Raw genomic sequence first — 18690 nt, 5'->3', positions numbered from 1 at the left:
TATTATTTAGATTTAATAGTTACATTTTGACATTGTTTTTCATCTTTCAAAGGCTTCTTTACTTCTGCTTATTGCATTTTTTTTTTAATATTTACAATGCTACAGAAGGAGAACCAAAACCACAAAGTAAACTATAGTATTATGGAGTACCAGCTTAATTACGATGTTTCCTTTCAGTGTTTGTATTATTCATTCAGTGAGTAAAGGCGTCAACCAATCAATAAACCAATTGTTCTGGCTTTGTTGGACTTGTACGTTCCGACATTAAAGTGACTAATGCTGATCTGCTATAACTAATTGACTTCCAGCTAAATTATTTTTAATATTTTATTATGAAACCATTGGGATAGCAGGTGAAAATGTTGGGATAACAGTTCTAAAACATGTATGCTAGGCTAATTGGATTCTATACATTGAAGTGAATACCTCTGTGAGTGTGAATGCCTGTTTATACAATGGAGGTGGATTAGCATCCTGTCCAAGGAGCGACGATGAGGAAATAAACAATATTTAACATATTGTCAGAGAAATACGATTTGGTGGAATAGCAGAAACAAACAAAAAAAAAAATATTACAGCAAGAGGAAGTATAAATACAAATATCATGGACCTGTAATCAACCATAGTTGGCAGTGCACACATTAATAAAAGCAGATTCCAGTAGGATAGCAGAAGTAAGATAGCAAATGGCTAATCAGTAATGACAGCAGTTCCATCATACGTAATCAAATGTATTATGTTAACGTTTGTGTTCCTTTTATCTAATGAAAAAAAGTCATTGTTGAATGTAATAATTGTGCGCTGGTTTTCAGGTTTTAAAAATTACAATTTTTTAGGGTAATGAAGAGATTTTGTCCTCCTGTTTAGCTTTACTAAGCATGTGTGCTGCACCTAGCTATTTGCATTTTATCTATTTAAGAATCTGTTATGCAGGAAGTTGTTCCAATAAACACTAAGTTGTGACACCAGAGTACATAAAAAAACTTGAATACAATATAAATACCCTCTTTATTCACTGAAAGTCTATATCCAGCCAATAGATATGTTAAGACAGGGTGATTTATGGGCTATAGGTTCTCATAGCATGGACCTATCGTAATTTTTGAAAAATGTGTGTCTATTTTATCATTCCCTTGTGGTTTTATATGGGAAAGCAGAGTTGGGGCCAGGTAGGACTATATGCAGATGTGCAGTCAGAAGGGGCACAGAACACAGGAGGGAGAGCCTTACCTTACATCATGACATGTAAAATACTTACAATGATAAGATAAAAAAATGAATTTGTCCACTTGACTATTCTATGAATTTGTCTTCAACACTTTTATGGTCAAAATCACACATTTCCTGTTCAAATCCACGGGAGAAGGAGGAGGGGAGGCAGGGAAAAGCTGTGCTTCACCTGCTACTGTGACGTTATTCTGTAACACACTGACTGAGCACCAGTCGGCACACGCCCATGCTTTATCGCTTTATATTAACAACATGTTGGATTACGCGTGTATCACACATGCTGACATTTTGTGAGTGTTTTTTTTTTTGCTATTGTATTATTGAACAGTATGGAATGAATTAATTTTTTTTTTTCTTTTCTTTTATAACCTTGTCTGCACATGCTATGGAAGGTCAAAACTACATAGTGCAATCTTTTTGCGACAGCTATGCATGTTTTATTATTGAAATTAAACAAATACATTTATTTCATTGTGACCATCACCAGCCCTCCCTAAGGAAGGGTGAGAAAAACTGTATTAAAGGGAAGAATATAAAAAGAGAGGGCAGCGTTACACCCTGGTAAGGGAAAAAGGAACAGGGAAGATGGAGTTAGGGTGGGACAATAGAAGCAGTGACAGTTATTCAGCTATTTTGGTCGTCTGAAAGTAGAATGTGATGCTACTATTGCCGGGGTTTTCATGAGGTAAAAACGCAAGAATCCCAGACCACCTTCCAAAGTGAGAAACCCGGTGACGCTCCGCTGTCTCGCCACTGTGTAAACAGTATAGACGGCAAACTGCGGTTCTTGTCGCAAATAGATGACATCACAGGCACGCGCCAGTGCAGGTAAACAAAACACCAAAATAATGCTGTACAAGAGTCATGTCAGCAAGTGTCACGACTCCTATTAGAGGTGGGAGAAGGACAGAAGAAAACACTCCTTCACGTCCACAACATTTTTGATGGACCGGAGACGCAGTGGAGGGATTGAGAGGAAGTAGAGAAGAAGAAAGGTTCTACGTAGCCACCTAGCATGCACATTACATGGATAAATAAGGGAGTTTCACACACTTTAGCATTGCTGTGTGCACGTCTGAGGTCCAAGTCAGGAACTATAGACACTTCGTATTATAACTGTAAATATTGCAGACGATCAAGTTTATTCAATCATGGCAACCAAAATCGTGATCACGATTAAAATTTGATGAAGTGTTAATGTGCAGCCTAACCGCTACCCCCGCTTTGTAAGGCCCCCGCCAAAACCAGTCCACAGGCCAGCCAGTATCTACAATAGCACAATAAAATGGAATAAAAAAAGTAAAAGTACAAGAAAATAAGTGGTTCTTATTTACAAAAATGAAATAACGTTTAAAAAATGTCGCACATTTCAGCTTCTCTGTTGTACATAAATATATACATTTATGAACATGTACCTCACATCATGAACCTCACTGCACATCACTGGCATAGACATATATCATGCTTATTCATATCTATAGACAATATGGTGGAACTGTCTGTGATTGCATTCATTTTGCCATTTTTGGAGCAGAGATAGAAACACTTTCTTCTTCTTCTTTTTCTTTTTCTTCTTCTTTTTCTTTTTCTTCTTCTTCTTCTTCTTCGGGGTCCATGTTGTTGTCTCGTGGCGCCTCCATAAGCCCCCCTTTATTCCACAGTTCCCACGCCAACTGACACACTGCCACACTTTCCCACGCACGCGAGAGTCCTCCGAGCGCGCGCGAAGAGAAAAGAGGGAGGGGGTGAAATCTCGCGCGCGTAAGCTCACGGGGCACGCGGCGGGCGGAGGATCATGTGTAGTCCACGCGCTGAAACTGGGTTAGAGCGAGACGCTGAGCAGCAGCAGAAGAGAGAAGAAGCTCCAGCACTTCACTGGTCCACTCTGAGCTAGTGAACACTCAGCTTTTTATCCTCCTAGCTTTGGTCAAACACAGATAAATAAAACCCATGTGAGGATTTGTTCTGACTTTTTTCCACCGGGCTCCACTTTTTGGGGCGAATAAAAGTCCACGTCGTGTCCAGCGCGTCTCTGCTTTAACCCAACAACAGAGTTTTATGACACGAAGGAAAAGACTTTATCGTCAACATGAGAGGTAAGTTTATAGAAACATTACGGTAGCATTTGGTGTATTTTAGTGGTTACAAGTTTGCACTTGAGTGCTTCGGACGTGAAATACTTAAAGTGTGGACTTATTGAATTCCTCTGAAATAGAAAAAATGGCAGTGGAATTAATCAAACTTGATGCAGAATGTGAGCCTGTGTATGATATTGCACAAAGTTTTGGAATGTTTTCTATAAAGACTGTTTTATTTATTTATTATTATTATTATTACATATTTAGTTAAACATGTATGTTCAAGTTTTGTCGTATTGGTGTGAGTTCTGAGAAATGCGATGCAGCCGCGACCGGGAGCTTTATTTTCGCCGGTGGGAGAATGGTTATGTAAGAGAGAGAGAGGAGGGGGGGGGGGGGGGGGTCATTTGCTGTCAATAAAGAAAAGCTGCAAACAGACGTATTTCCATTCAACAAGTATAGTTTGATTTGTAATTATTCCCTATGTAAATGGACTTGATTTTATATAGCGCTTTATCACCACACTGAAGCAGTCTCAAAGCGCTTTACATATCAGCTCATTCACCCAATCACTTTCACGTTCAGTGTCTTGCCCAAGGACACTTCGACACATAGTCAGGTACTGGGATCGAACCCCCCAGCCTCTCGATCAGAAGGCGACCCACTACCACCTGAGCCACGGTCGCCCTAAGTCCTATGTCACATTTACCCTAAATACAATCTACATCTGTTAATCATTTTTAGTTTTCTCTGTTGGATGTTCAGAGTTTGTATTTAATTGTTGTGTATTTGCCAATCTTTCGACTTTAGTTTTTTTTTTTTTTTTTTTTTTTTGGCATGTGTTTGTTTTTCAGGATAAAAGCAAATGTGATGGTGGTGGTCTGTGGGATGGGGTGAAGGGTTGATATAGAAAAGAGGAGGTGCACCATTGACCTACTTCTGTCATTGGAGATTACAGCCCCGTTTGTGTGCACAGAGGACAAAGTCCACCGTCATCACTGATGAGTTGGCACAGAGCTGCTGTTAGATGTTAGATGGAGCAGAAAAGCAGCCATGGCTTCATTAAAATTACTACTGTTGACACTATTATTGGGCAAAATTATTATATTCCTTATGTGTATTGGTTTTAATATTTTTGAACACATTGTGTGTGTTTGTCACCACGGTGATGCCACGCCTCACTGTGTGGTAACAAGCAGGATATGGGCACAGCAAGCCTGCATTTGAATCTGAAGCTCAGCAGGGATCTGTTAAGCTCATCGTCCTCTGCCATCTAAGGTTACTTTGGTCAACAGAAGTGAACCGCTCCAGTTCAGCTCCAGTAGAGCACAGACAGATGGACTGGAAATTGTTGGATTACTGGTTATTAAAATAATTTCTTTCATCCGCCTCTGGGGTTTTTTCATTTTTTTTTTTTTTTTTAAACCTACTGTATAATTTAAAAGCTTAATGTCTAGACATTAAATGCAGAAACCGACTCTAAAACGACAGAAAACAAAAACAACATGACACAAAATGACATAAAGGTACAAAAGGACAACACAAACACGTGGAAAAAACCTCCAGAAATGACAAAAATACACAAGATGACTCCCAAAACACATTAGATGACTACAATAATACATGAAAATAACATAAACATACAAAACAACAACAATAATACACTAAAATATTCAAAATGACAAGAAAAATATACAGAACAGAAACACACAACAAGAAAAACATACCAAAGTGACTCCAAAAAACATATAGATGACATAATGTGACCGTCAGATTAGAAAACATTAGAAAAAACATGAAAATTACAAAAATGCACAACATTTCGTGCAAAACTCATTAGACATCTACAAAAATAACACAAAAGCATACAAAACAACACAGAAAATACACCCACATGTCAAGAAAAATATACAGCACAAAAACACACAACAAGAAAATTACACAAAAATGACTCCAAAAATAACATATAAAATGACATAATGTGGCCCTCAGATTAGATAATCACATTATTCTGCCCCATGCTATTATATAAATTGCATGTCCCTTGTCTATCTCCATTGTGTCTAATAATCTCTTGGTTAAAGTTACATTAATGATGCAGCTTGAAGCATAATTAGACAGCTTTTGGTTCACTGTTTTTGTGGCTTTTTTTAATCTCTAATAGTGTGCAGAGCTGCGTGTGCACAGGCCCGTGATGCAGATCAGTTGTTTTAGGATCTAAAGCATTGAGGCTGCAGATAGGAATAGCATCTCCCTGGTCTCCAAGGACATCGCCGTGCTGAGCTCAGCCTCAGAACCATTATCTGTCCTGGGGAAGTTGACGGCAAGTTACGCTTTGTGTGTCAAGATGCCCTTTTTCACTCTGATAGCTGCGTGCTCGGTTCCTGACCCTGTATCTAAAAGTTTGCACTCTACATACAACCTGTACGATGGTCAGCAATTAATAGAAATACTGACAATGATGGGGACTTTTTTTTTTTGGATTGCCGCGCAAAACGGTCATTACTTTAAAATAAATATGACATTTTTTGTCCCTTATCATTTATCGAGGCGTATTCATACAAAGTGTCCTTTTGACACGTCATATCTTTTTCTGCACGGATAAGGGTCAGCGACATTTAAGCCGGTGTAAATGCATTTTTTCTTCAAGGTGATTTTGATTGCTGCACCAAAAGACGACAGTTTTTTTTTTGCTTTTTTTAATTAAAGATTTTTCCCTAAATTCTGCATCAGGTGTTGCTCTTGTAGCAGTGGCTCACTTTGGTTTGATCTTGGAGCAACACGCATGGTTTCAGGAAAGCACTTCATCATTTTTTTAATCACACTGACATAGTCTGAATTAAATCAGGTTTCTCAGCAGACACTGGGCTGTTGTTCTGCATTTATTACAAATGATCAGAAATGCAGTAAAATGGTGCTTTGATATGCATTCTTTAAAAATTTTTTTTTAAAAAGTCCACACAAAAATGTTGACACTTAGTTTTAGAATGTAACTTAAAGATTTAAGTCAGGTCTGAGACATACAATGTGTGCACATTTACATGTATTTTGTGACATTTGTGGTAATGTCAGAAATTGTTGTGCAGGAGGAAGACTTCATTTTATTTTAAATGCCTTGCATTACAGTCAGAGCACAATGCATTATCTGTGCTGCCTAGGTAGGTCAGTGAGTGGGAACCCATTATTACATATCATAAAGTGAAGCTATATAGAAACCAGTTGCTATGGGAGGCCTTGCTCTGGACGGTATGTGAGAATCTTGGAAAGCACCTTATGGAAATCTTGGACCACAGGCTTGACTGTGTGTTATTTAATATTACTGTTGCTAATTTATCTTGACAGGATAAACTGTATGGTAGTTATATATCCACTATCTGTGAGGCTCCAGATGGGAGCTGGGATGTAGGTTGAGTATCTTGTATGTCAGGTAAATGCAAGGTAAATAGGACATTGGACTGTGTTTGATTAGCTGTGATGAGGGAACAAAGTCTCCCAGGCTGTGAGTTTACAGTCCCGCTGCTGTAGAAAATGCTGACCTATAGCCAGCGAGCTGATTGGATGACTGAGTGACAGACAGGACTGTTACGTTACCCCATGAACTCACGGGACACTTTATTAGCTTGTGCTTTCTGATGCAACCTCTGTGCCCACACAAAGGTGACAGCTAGGTTATTAGAAACCATCAGAATCCAGACGGTTGCTCAAATTAAATCTCTGTCCAGTGTGACATTTTCCTAGACCATTGTTTCCCAACCAGGGGTACGCGTACCCCTAGGGGTACGTGGAAAAATTAAGAATTTATTTCCAAGATAATAAAAAAATATTCTCAGTCATTTCATAAGTTCGTCAATAAAATGGTACGTGTGCGCAGTGACTTGTTTTTAAAGTTTAAATGCCTGTTTAAAGGGGACATTTTGTGGTAAATGTCATAAAAGTTATATATAACACAGGCAGGTTAATTATTTGTTTTGTATTTATTTATATTACTTTTTTTTTTTTCTAATTTCAACTTCATTATTCTTCTTTAATAACAATATAATCATAATATATTAGTATTAATAATACAAATGTTTACTATAATATAATTTCTTATATTTATCATTTTTATTGCCTTGAAGGCAACGTGATTTTATGTTTAATTTGAGTTAAATAAGAAGATAATGCCTGAATATTAATTGTTCAGTTTAAGAAGATGAAATAAAATGACTTGCGTTAAATATTCAGTTATGTTCTACTTTTGGAGAATCATGAACATGTATGAGAGAGGGGGTACTCATGGTATGACAAAAAGGCTCAAGGGGTATACAAGACAGGAAAGGTTGGGAACCACTGACTAGACTGTACAAGCACACGTACATTCATCAGTTAAGTTAAAGGACTATTTCTCTTCTTTTCTGAATTTTTCTTGGAAGATGGATTAGTGCTTTTTTTTCCACCACTAATGCTGCACTGCAACACACAAAGGGAAGAAATCAGAAGCAGCCTATTTGGAAAACACATTAAATGTATTACAAGATTTTTTTTTTTTTTTTTTTACTGTGGAACAATATACTTGACTACAGTGTTGTGTACGTTTATTACCTAACAGACCAGACGGGCCCAAGCAATTTCACGGCACAACTGTCCTCAAGTAAAAATAGATTTATGGTGCCGCAGCTGAAATTTCACTCAAATACTTTACATGCTGCAACAAGTTATGAGATACCATTAGCAATGTTCTACTGGTACTTATAGCCTACTGTCCTTGTAGTTTACGATACATGTATGTTTCTCTAACTCTATCCAGATGTTGCACAGATTGTAAAATCCCCTGCCAAGCTGTTTTCTCCACTCAATAATCAAGTGTTACTGATTTGGGGGAGTTTTGGATTTCATCCTTTATTTATTTACAATTTGAGTACGGCTTAGTTCCACCTTAAATCTGCACGAAACCCGATTGTGTTCCTTGTGAGGTTGCCAGCTACAAGCACTTCCCTGTTTGCTGAATGGGAAACTGTGTCAGTGGAGCAGTTTCTGCTTTGCTGGGTCTGACTGTGCCACTCAGCTGACGGGCGGGTGAGGCAGCGAGTTGCAGGCAAAGCCTCTTTCTCGTAAGCCAATGGGAGTGCCAGCGGATGAGGACGGATCACGGCGCTGTTGCCAGGACAACCACCTCTGAATGAGTGTGTGTTCGTGGAATGCGGCCAGACTGTGGTTATATAACAGGCTGAAGGGCGGGGAGTGAGGCGCTAAAGGGGGAGACGATAAACGGAGCAACAGAGATTTCCATTACCATTTATTTATTTATATCTCACCCTTAAGCCTGCAAAATCTCTTTAACTGAAATTCCTGATGTGCCCACTTCACCCAAGTGAAGATTTTTATTTTATGATTTTTTTGTTTGCGTCAGTTTGTGACACATGACACGTCGCTTCCCCCGCACCATGACTCATGTGATTGGTCAGTTGTGAGTTTGTTCATAAAAGAAGAGAAGAAGAAGAAGAGAAAAAAAGCAATTTTCTGAAGTGCAGTGAAGACCAGCTAAACCAATTCTTGTGATTTACAGTACACTTAATGTTCTGTTGCTCAACAGAAAAGGGTTTAGTACACCCTGGAGCCTGAGACAAATCAAATTGTGCTCAAAGACTGTTTTTTGTAGCGTCTAATCAAAATCCTGTGAGTGTTCACTTCACACACAGTAGTGCTATACTTTTGTTAACCTGCAAACATTTGTTGATTCCTGCAGGATAAGTGATAGTGTGAGGGAGGGAGAGAGAGCTGTGAAACTTTATAACCCTGGGCCTCAGCTAATGCAATTGACCTGCTATTCTGGGCTTGAGGAGGCCCAGCTACTTAGATAAACAACATAATGAAAAGAACAGGCTGTTCTCAGTAAGAAGGCTCAGGCTTCCACATCCAACACAAGGTGTATAATGCATAGTCTTCTACACTGTTTCCTTTGTGTTCCTGACACTTCTCTTGTTTCCTCACTGTCTGGTAACACTATCGGACTCATTCTCATTATCCCTCTTTGCTAAGTTTCAAAAAGTGCAATGCTTTTTGACGGCGGTAAAATTAAGCTTCGCATTTTAGCTGCTGACTAAGCATCTCAGTTGACGCCTGTTCACTGTACTGTGGAATCTCCGGCATCCAGTGTTACCCATCACTCATTTATGGGAGTTCTACAGCTGCATAAAGTGGAGGTGCTGTAGTCTGAAATAATCAGAAGGCCATTCTAACGCAGATATAGAACAACACTGTAAGGTAGCAATTAGGAATGTCTTGATATAACTTTTTCATTTCTGATATGATACCAATATTGCAGCCTTGCGTGTCGGCTGCTACCAATATTGATCTGATATCAGCATGAATCATACATACTTTTTTTTTTCCTTCTTCTTCTTTAATAAAAAAATCATAATTGCTTTTGTAGTGAAAAACGGATCCATTTATTATTAACCAATTGGTTACATACATTTTAACCTTCAACATAATATCTACAGTATTTTAAAATTAATGTAACCTCAATCTTCATGCTGATATCGGATCATTTATTGGTATCGGCCGATATGCAAGGCTGCAATATCGGTATCATGTCTGAAATAAAAAAGTTGTTTTGTGACATCCCTATACGGGAACCCTTGTCACTCTAGTTGTGATGTTTCTATTACTAGAGGCCTATAAAGTGCCTTTAAGCTGTATACAAGCCTAACAAGAACAAACCCAATACTCATTACATACCTGTGGGCTGAGTTTGAAACTGATCCCTAATTGGGTTGTAATATTTGGCAAGGAACAGCCAAGCCACCCCCCACACCGTTTTTCAAAGGGTTGCACTGCTGTCTCCTTACATCAAAAACGCATTTATTTATTTATTTATTTATTTTAATAAATCCTCCAAAATTGAAGTCTTTGTATGTCTTTTGTTGGACTTTAGGTTCAAAACTGTGTGTGTGTGTGTGTGTGTGTGTTAAACACTTTAATTTTCCTTTCTATAATTGGTCAATAGGTAATTCAATCTTTATTAATGTTTGATCATTTCACTTGACTCACGCATTTTTTGTGTTTTTTCTATCTTACAGCTCAAATAGAAGTAATTCCCTGTAAAATCTGTGGGGACAAGTCATCAGGAATCCACTATGGTGTCATTACCTGTGAGGGATGCAAGGTGAGCTATTGATCATCTCTTAGTCATATGGTAAACATTAAAAAACAACGCAAACTGCTTATCGATAAGAAAGTATCATTCATTCATTGCACCTGTAGGTCCTTTGTTTATAAGTGCAGCCATCATTAGATGTTCGTCTGATTGTCTCAACATTTTTGTGTTGCAGGGTTTCTTTCGCCGCAGCCAGCAAAACAATGCGATGTACTCCTGCTCAAGACAGAGGAACTGCCTCATCGACCGGACCAACCGTAACCGTTGTCAGCACTGCAGGCTGCAGAAGTGTCTCGCGCTTGGAATGAGTCGCGATGGTAAGTTTAGCATGTAGCTATATTGAACTAGCTAATAATATAGTCACCTTATGCCATAGGTGAAGTTTGAGATTCTTTCCGGGGGGAGGCAAAAGAAAAAGTGCAATGAAATATATAGAATGTTTTGAGATTCGCGCCAACCACAAGGTGTTAAACATATTCAATAATGTGAAAATGATTAGTAACATAATTAATAAAGTTGATGACAAAAATTTGCATTAATGTTAAAATCAGGTGTGCTGCCAATTTCTGATTCATTTTTGCTGCAGTACCATACATGACCATCTGGGCGCAGTGTCGCTTCACCATTTACACTATTAAGAAGATTTGCGCAATAGAAGAAGAACCAACCTAAAGTATCATAAGTTTGGCAATGTTTCACTGAAAACTTATACTACAAAAAACATGTTACACAATCTACAACAAATTAATTCATATATTTTGTACATTCAAATTTGGGAAAATTGCACAAACTCTGCTTATGCTTCTTGTCATTTTCTATTGTTCATTGTTTCTAGTAATCCTTGTTTCACTGTCAACAAATAATTTTATTAATGTATGATGTTTGTTTTGGACATTGCAGCTGTAAAATTTGGACGGATGTCAAAAAAGCAGCGGGACAGCCTGTACGCTGAGGTCCAGAAACACCAGCAAACACAGGAGTGTGCTCTTGCCAATGCCCGCGAAGGCAACGGCGACCTGGTGGACCACGGCCGCACCTACAGAAGAGGCTCTGGCGCCACGCTCAGCGACCTGGACGACATCACTACGCTACCGGAAGGTTTGCTCTTCGACCTACCGCTAACACCGGAAGACGCAGGCAGCGACTACTGTAACCTGGACATGCTGGGTGGAAGTGGAGGCAGCAGCTCGTCCTCTCAGAGCTCTCCAGAACAAACCAACTTTGACTTTGTCGACGCCAACCAAAGCATTAAGCACGAGTACCAGCTGCTGCATGATTCTGGACTCTTCTCACATGCTATTCTAAACCCAGTGCCGGAGGGCTGCTCTCTCCTCGACATCGGTCAGTATTATTTACCCATACTTTAGTTTTGAACTTGATGCACCAAAGCTATATTTAAAAAAAAACATATTTTCTCTGTTTAGAACGTATGACCCAGAGTGTGTTGAAGTCCTATGTTGAGACAAGCCAGTACAGCACAGATGAGCTGAAGAGACTGGCTTGGACGTTGTATAGCCCAGAGGAGACTCGAGTTTTCCAGATGAAGGTAAATAAAGCAGAATGATAAACCATGAAAATTAAAAACCAAAAAAAACAAAACCAAAAAATAACCAGAGCAAAAATGTTAACTGAAGTAAGGCTGCACAATTTTAGCTCTAAACAAAATCCCAAATTTTTACTTTGAAAATGTGATTTTCAATTCCATGTTTGATTTTTTTTTTTTCATTAAAAAAAAAAAAAAAAAAAATGAAATTGGAATCGAAAATCGATTGCAATAATTAAATCCGGTATTTTTTATTTTTTCAAATTAAAAAAAAGACTGGATTTAATTAGTATTTTTTTTTCATTATTATTATTGAAAAAGTGAAAACAAATTTCCATATTGGGAATAAAGTGCAACTGCAAAGCTTTAACAAACAATGTTAAATCCCCTGTGGGTTTGATAAAATGACAACCTACCTCACCAAATATCAATCCCTCAGCTTTTTTAAAAAGAGAACCTTGCATTAGGAAAAAAAAAACCTAAAACAAAATTCACATTTAAAAAAGAAGAGGTATTAGCGGGGGTCTGTCTCGTTAAACATGTGTTTGAAACCAGTTTTCCAACAGAATGTAAAGAAAAAGAGACTCTTGCTATGCTTACACATGATTAAACGGGAAAATTGATTTTCCGATTTTGACTTTATAAAAATCCCCCTTAATAAATAATCACATTTTATATGGATTACCCGTGCAGCCTTAAACTGAAGTAAATGATCTGTGTATGATGAATTTATTTTGGATTGTATCTTGGTGTGTGTTTCACAGTCTATTTCTGTGTGTCTCTTTTTCATTCAGTCAGCAGAGGTGATGTGGCAACAGTGTGCCCTCCACATCACCAACGCAATCCAGTATGTTGTGGAGTTTGCCAAGCGCATCTCTGGCTTCATGGACCTCTGTCAGAACGATCAGATTATCCTGCTCAAAGCAGGTCAGTGCATGACATGACCAAACGCTTGCACATACACAGCAACACACACAGACACACACAAACGCCGCCCAGGGGCTAAAAATCATCCTGGCACATTTTGTTCAGGCACTGCTATGCGCGTTACTCTGCTAGCCTGTAGCTGGGTTAAAGATAGCTGCTGTCATATGAACAGTATATTACTCCTCAATAATGGCTTACTTCAAAGCACTTCAACATCACATGTTTGCCATGAGGCTTAAAAATGTTTGTGGGTAATTACCTTCAAAGGATTTGCCATTTTTATGTCATTGTTCAGCTTCTTCTGTGGAGAATTCAATTTCACTCCACGCAGTGTAACTGATCATTCATTTGTAAATAAACTGAGGACTTCCGTGTGCGGTCAATAAAATCCTCTAAACTACTAATAATCAGCTTAAAGCAGAAAAAGAGGTGATCTGCTGTGTACAAAGAACCTGGATTTAGAAAATATTTATTTGAGTTGTGCTCGTGTTTGATCATGAACCTAATTATTCTGTTGATTACTCAGTATCCAGTTACACAGCTTAGAATATGAAGCTATTGTTTATTCCAGCAAAAGCACTCTGTATACATGCGTGTCATCGTAACACACATTTGTGCCAATTTGTTTCCGTTTTCTGTTAAACAGCATCTTGGAAGTTTTGTTTTTCTTTAACAGTCATCTTTGTGTTCGTCTACAGGCTGCATGGATGTTCTTCTGATCCGTATGTGTCGGGCCTACAACCCCATCAATAACACGTCGCTCTTTGATGGAAAGTTTGCCTCTGCTCAGCTCTTCAAAGCTCTCGGTAAATGAAATCATCATCTTTCTTCCTGCCTTCAGCTTGTTTTGTCTTTCTCTATATGTGCAAGAGTTAAAGACTCCTTCCCGTGTCCTGTTTGTCAAATTTTTATATTTTCTCTTTACATTTTGTTTCTCCAACAAGGCTGTGACGACCTGGTGAACGCAGTCTTTGACCTGGCCAAGAGCCTGAGCCGTATCCAGATGTCTGAGGAGGAGATGGCTTTGTTCAGCGCCGCCGTGCTGCTGTCCCCAGGTTAGATAACGCGCTTCTTAGCTGAATGACAAGTTGATAAGAACTAAACTGGTCAAACCAGTAAGTCATACATCCAGGAAACGGCAAACAACATTTACCAGCACTCCCTAATACCTATTGAACTTGTTTAGAATAAAATGTAGAAATGTATGTTTGATGTAGAGCAGCTGAGTCAGGACATTTTTTCATCACTTTTTTGATTAAATGCAATTCATGTATAAAGGGGATATTTTTGCAATTTTTAAAAATCCAAATTACCTAAATATTAATACTTAGCATGCCAAGGTGATTGTTTTCTCAATTTTAAGTCATCGACTAGATCAGGGGTTCTTAACTTTGGGGTCAGGACCCCATTTGGGGTTGCGAGACACTGGAAGGGGGTTGCCAGATGCCTTCGAGAAACTAGGAATATTTTGTTAACAATTTGAGCCTATTCTTTGCTTATTTTTAGAATTTTTCTGCAACTACACCAAACTTGCTATATTTTAACCTTTTTTCATCACTTATTCTTGCCATACTTTTGCTCTTTTTAATGCATTTCTGCTACATTATTCCCATTTTTGAAACTTCTCCTGCAGATTTCAATGCTTTTTCTGCACATTTTTTCCACTTTCAAGACACTTTTGGCACTTTCCACCACCTAAGGTTGCATTGGTTGATCCATGTCACATTTCACCTCTTTTCACCATATTTCGTGCTTATTTTTTCCAATTTAACCACATTCACACTGTGTCATGCCCATTATTTGCCAGTTTAAACTAATTCTTTCTACTAATTGTTCCAATATTGACACTTTGAACCCTTTTTTTTTTTAGCACTTTTTCGGTCCGTTTTCGGTAACTCTAATTTGCAACTTTTAACCAATTTCTATGGTTTTTAAAATCCCATTTCACCACCTTTTTAACCAATTTTTGTCATTTTTAACCCATTTTATTTCTGATTTAACCAAGGATTTACATCTTTAAAATGACTATACAGTACACCATGGAGCAAATTGACTATTATTTAAATGTTCATGTCTGTGTTCAACAACCTTCAGGCACCTTAATTTTGTGGGTTGCAGGCTGAAAAGGTTGAGAACCACTGAACTAGATAATCACTTTTAGGTCTAAAAAAACATTTTAAATGAAGTAGGTATGACAAAAACTTTACAACAGTACCAGGAGTTATTTGCAACTTGCTACATTGCGTTCTGAACTTAGATTGGGTGTGCACTGTTAACCATTGCTCATTAAACCAGTGGCTGGCACATAGGCAGTACATATTGTGCTTTAATTGTGAGTCAGCTGTATGCCAAATGTTTCCACTGCGTCCCTGTTCTGATTGTGTGAGTATCAATGCAATAAAAACCTCATGTCTTTTGGTGTAATTAATCCTCTGCGTTCCTTTACAGACCGACCGTGGCTGACCGACGTGCATAAGGTGCAGAAGTTGCAGGAAAAAGTCTATGTTGCTCTGCAGCGCTGCTTACAAAAACATGGAGCTCCAGAGGAAAAGCTTGCAAAGGTAAATGCATGCTGTTGCTGTTTCAAGTACAAACACTGCGGGGCGCTGTTGGCGTTACTGCACTAGTTATGACAGTTGCATAACTACGTTTTTGCATTTTCTCTTTCAGATGGTGTCCAAACTTCCCATAATGAAGTCCATTTGCAACCTCCACATCGACAAGTTGGAGTTTTTCCGCCTGGTTCATCCTGAGACAGCATTCACCTTCCCTCCTCTTTATAGGGAAGTTTTTGGCAGTGAATTAACGTTCCCGGACTCCACAGAAGGCTAGTGTCATTTACCTGATGTGTAATTCTTCAAGTTATTAAACAACGAGGGGTAGGAAGAGGAGGAAGAGAGAAAAGTGGCATCCAGCTGAAACTAAACCAGCCAGCAGTGACAATCCTGATCGCTACACTTTAGCATAGACTCCTCCTCTACCCTCTGAACTCCCAACCATGTGGAGTAGCTTACCCTGCCCTGCAAGCCAGCCCTTGCAAACTACTACACTGTAGGAACTGCTGCTTGGTAAGGGTGTGTGTTGGAATTCTTCTTAACGGAGTTAGAAGAATGCTTTAGATGTAGCCTACAACATTTGTACAAAATATTTTTCTATGGGATGACAGTTAACCTCTCATTTAGTTGAAATCCTTTAGAAAATAGTTCTAACAGCTCCTGTAAGCTATTGTTGTTGAATGTACCCCCAGTTTTCCCTTTTACCATTCAGCACAGCGAGCCCTAAGGCTCCCATGTAGAATGTATATATACTTAAGATCCTCACCAGCTCTGTGGAGATTTGAAGTAAACGATGGCTGTTTGTTGGTATTAACTCAGTATTTTTCAGTAGCACCCACATATTGCAGTTTTGTGTAACATGTGAACAAACTGTTGAAAGGGACCATGATCAAACTCAAAGTAAGACTAGGTTTCTCACGTGTATTCATCATGCCGCAGGTGTTCCGTTTCTGCAGCCAATGCGTCCACATGCACACACAGCACAAGATGGAGCACTTACGCTGACTTTGTAGGTTTTTTTTCTTCTTCTTTTTTTTTTTACTAGCACACCCACAGATGCTGATGTGAGCTTTTTTTTGTGTGTATGAATGCAATCAATGACCTCAGTCCTAGTAACTTTACCCTTTACAAATGCCACGCATAGTGAGATGAAAGAAAGGAAGATGTCCACATTTCTTTATATTATATATTCAAAACAAGGAAGACGGAGGATTGTACCATTGTGCTCAGGTTTCTTAAATAGATGTGCCTGTCCACATTGGAAAGATAGCAGTTAGATTTAGGTGTAAAAAAAAGAAAGAAAATTCAGAATAAGTAGCACTTTCAAGCCCTTGTTGGAACCAAAAGTGACCTGTTTGGCACAAGTTTAAACTGCCACCTATGAAACATTGGTCACAGTACTGGTAGTCTACAATGCTGGGCTGCCATGGCACTGGGAGGCACCACTGTGAGGTGTTAGTAAGTGTGTCTTCCTGCTTCACCATCTGCTTTTGTTGCAGATGATAGGCAGGAGAATAGATAGACAGGTGGATGGATGATTGTGTTTTAAAGCTTCTGAAACATTAGTGATAAAGGATTTACTCTCACTGCTCCAGTGTCGGGCAGATTACGTGGCAGCCATTGTGTCCTGTGACTAGTTCTCCCACCGCTCCCATACTACCTCACCCACCTCACGCTCCACATAGCACAGAAACGGTTTGGCGCTCTGCTACCTACTACCTACCTGAGTTTGTATTTACACTCTCATGCTGCAAGGATGGGTTTGTTTATAAAATCCTGGATCCTAAGAACATCCTTTCTGACTTTAGGTTCTGCCTTTTGGTCCAGGAAGTTCTATAGTCTCTAAAAAAAAAAAACGGATGAAAGCGTAATCTTTGATATAGCCTTGGAATTTTGTGAGCCCCCATTTTTTTCTTTTCTTCTGAGCAGTAATTTATTAAACACATCAAAGTTGTGTCTAATTTAAGCATTCAAGACAATCACATGAAAGAGGTAGGTTTTTAGTTGTAATAAGCTACATTTGCTTCACACTGCTGGGTCAGTGTTTGCAATACACCAATAGTATGAAGGGGTCAAACCTTTTGTCTTGGTACTAAAGACGGTGGCATTTTGGGATTGTGCAATATTGTCTTTCCCATTGTTCTCAGCATGCTGGGCCTTTTTTTTTTTTTTTTTTTCCATGGACTGGGTGTTTTCCTTTTGTGTTTTTTTTCCTATGCACTCCAGTACAGTTCAGCTCACAGCACAATAAGTTATACAACACATACATTAGGATTACATAAAGTCTGTGCAGATCACCTGAAATGGCCCGGTGGCGTTTTTAAAGATTGTAACAGAGTGCAATCCTTTGTGTGCAGAGCCTCAGAATGTTTGACTGGTAGATTTCCATAGGTTCACTTTAGATGTGCACTTACATGTTGTTTCAGAGTCACTCAGGGAGATTAGCTGGGCTCTCTGTCCTACAGTGTCTGCAGTTATGCACCAACATAGAAGTCCTTTGAACCTCGAACACTGTGTACAGTACATGTTCTCGTGAATGTTTTAATGACAAAAGTATCAAAGATTTCCCCCCCTTATATTTTATCATTTACTGCAATTGAGTTTGAGTCATAGATTAAATAGGATATAAAAGCTAAATATAAAAAGATGGATTATAATCTCTGAATATTCTCATTGTTGGTTTTGTTGTGATCTTTTGTCGCATAATTGTCATCCATATATGTACCATTTTATTTTCTCATCAGTTTAGTGTTTGTTTTTTTGTCCTGGAGAGTTGAAATTCTATTTTTTTTTTTTTTTTTAAAGAGCGTTTTTAAATATGTCTCCCTAAAATGTCCTTTTTTTGTCACTGTTTTTCCGTTTATTTTCACTCTATTTTAATATTGTTGTCATTGAATCAATATAAATTTTAATATGAAATGATTTATGTCATGGATATAAAGCCTATGCGGTTTTAACACTGAAGTGTTATTGCACAATGGTGAAACTAAATGTGGATCGAAGAATGTACGTAATAAAGGTCTTTTTACAACAAAATGAAAATGGTTGTCATGTCTGTTCAGTTTCTCAGAACTCAGACACTTCACATTGCATATTTACAAAAGAAAAAAAAACTAAATATTAACACACAGGCGAGTGAAAAATTGATGTGCAAAAGCTTCAGTCGCAATCAGAGCTTTGAGATGATGAAAATCACTATGACTGGTTCTTAACTGCTCT

At 38.5% G+C, this 18690-nt stretch overlaps 1 protein-coding gene across 1 annotated transcript; it reads left to right on the top strand.

The window, feature by feature from the left end:
• The first annotated feature begins 3028 nt into the window (after positions 1-3028).
• rorca (RAR-related orphan receptor C a) lies at positions 3029-18103 on the top strand. Its single transcript, XM_028444548.1, has 10 exons — positions 3029-3326; positions 10370-10455; positions 10622-10763; positions 11347-11787; positions 11871-11992; positions 12784-12916; positions 13615-13722; positions 13861-13971; positions 15365-15477; positions 15587-18103. Exons 1-10 carry the CDS (start codon positions 3320-3322, stop codon positions 15746-15748), a joined length of 1425 nt encoding a protein of 474 aa, XP_028300349.1. The 5' UTR covers positions 3029-3319; the 3' UTR covers positions 15749-18103.
• Positions 18104-18690: the final 587 nt, after the last annotated feature.

This window comes from Gouania willdenowi, chromosome 4, assembly GCF_900634775.1.
Source record: "Gouania willdenowi chromosome 4, fGouWil2.1, whole genome shotgun sequence".
NCBI classification, from domain to species: Eukaryota; Metazoa; Chordata; class Actinopteri; order Blenniiformes; family Gobiesocidae; genus Gouania; species Gouania willdenowi.
This window is presented reverse-complemented; position numbering and strand designations above follow the sequence as displayed.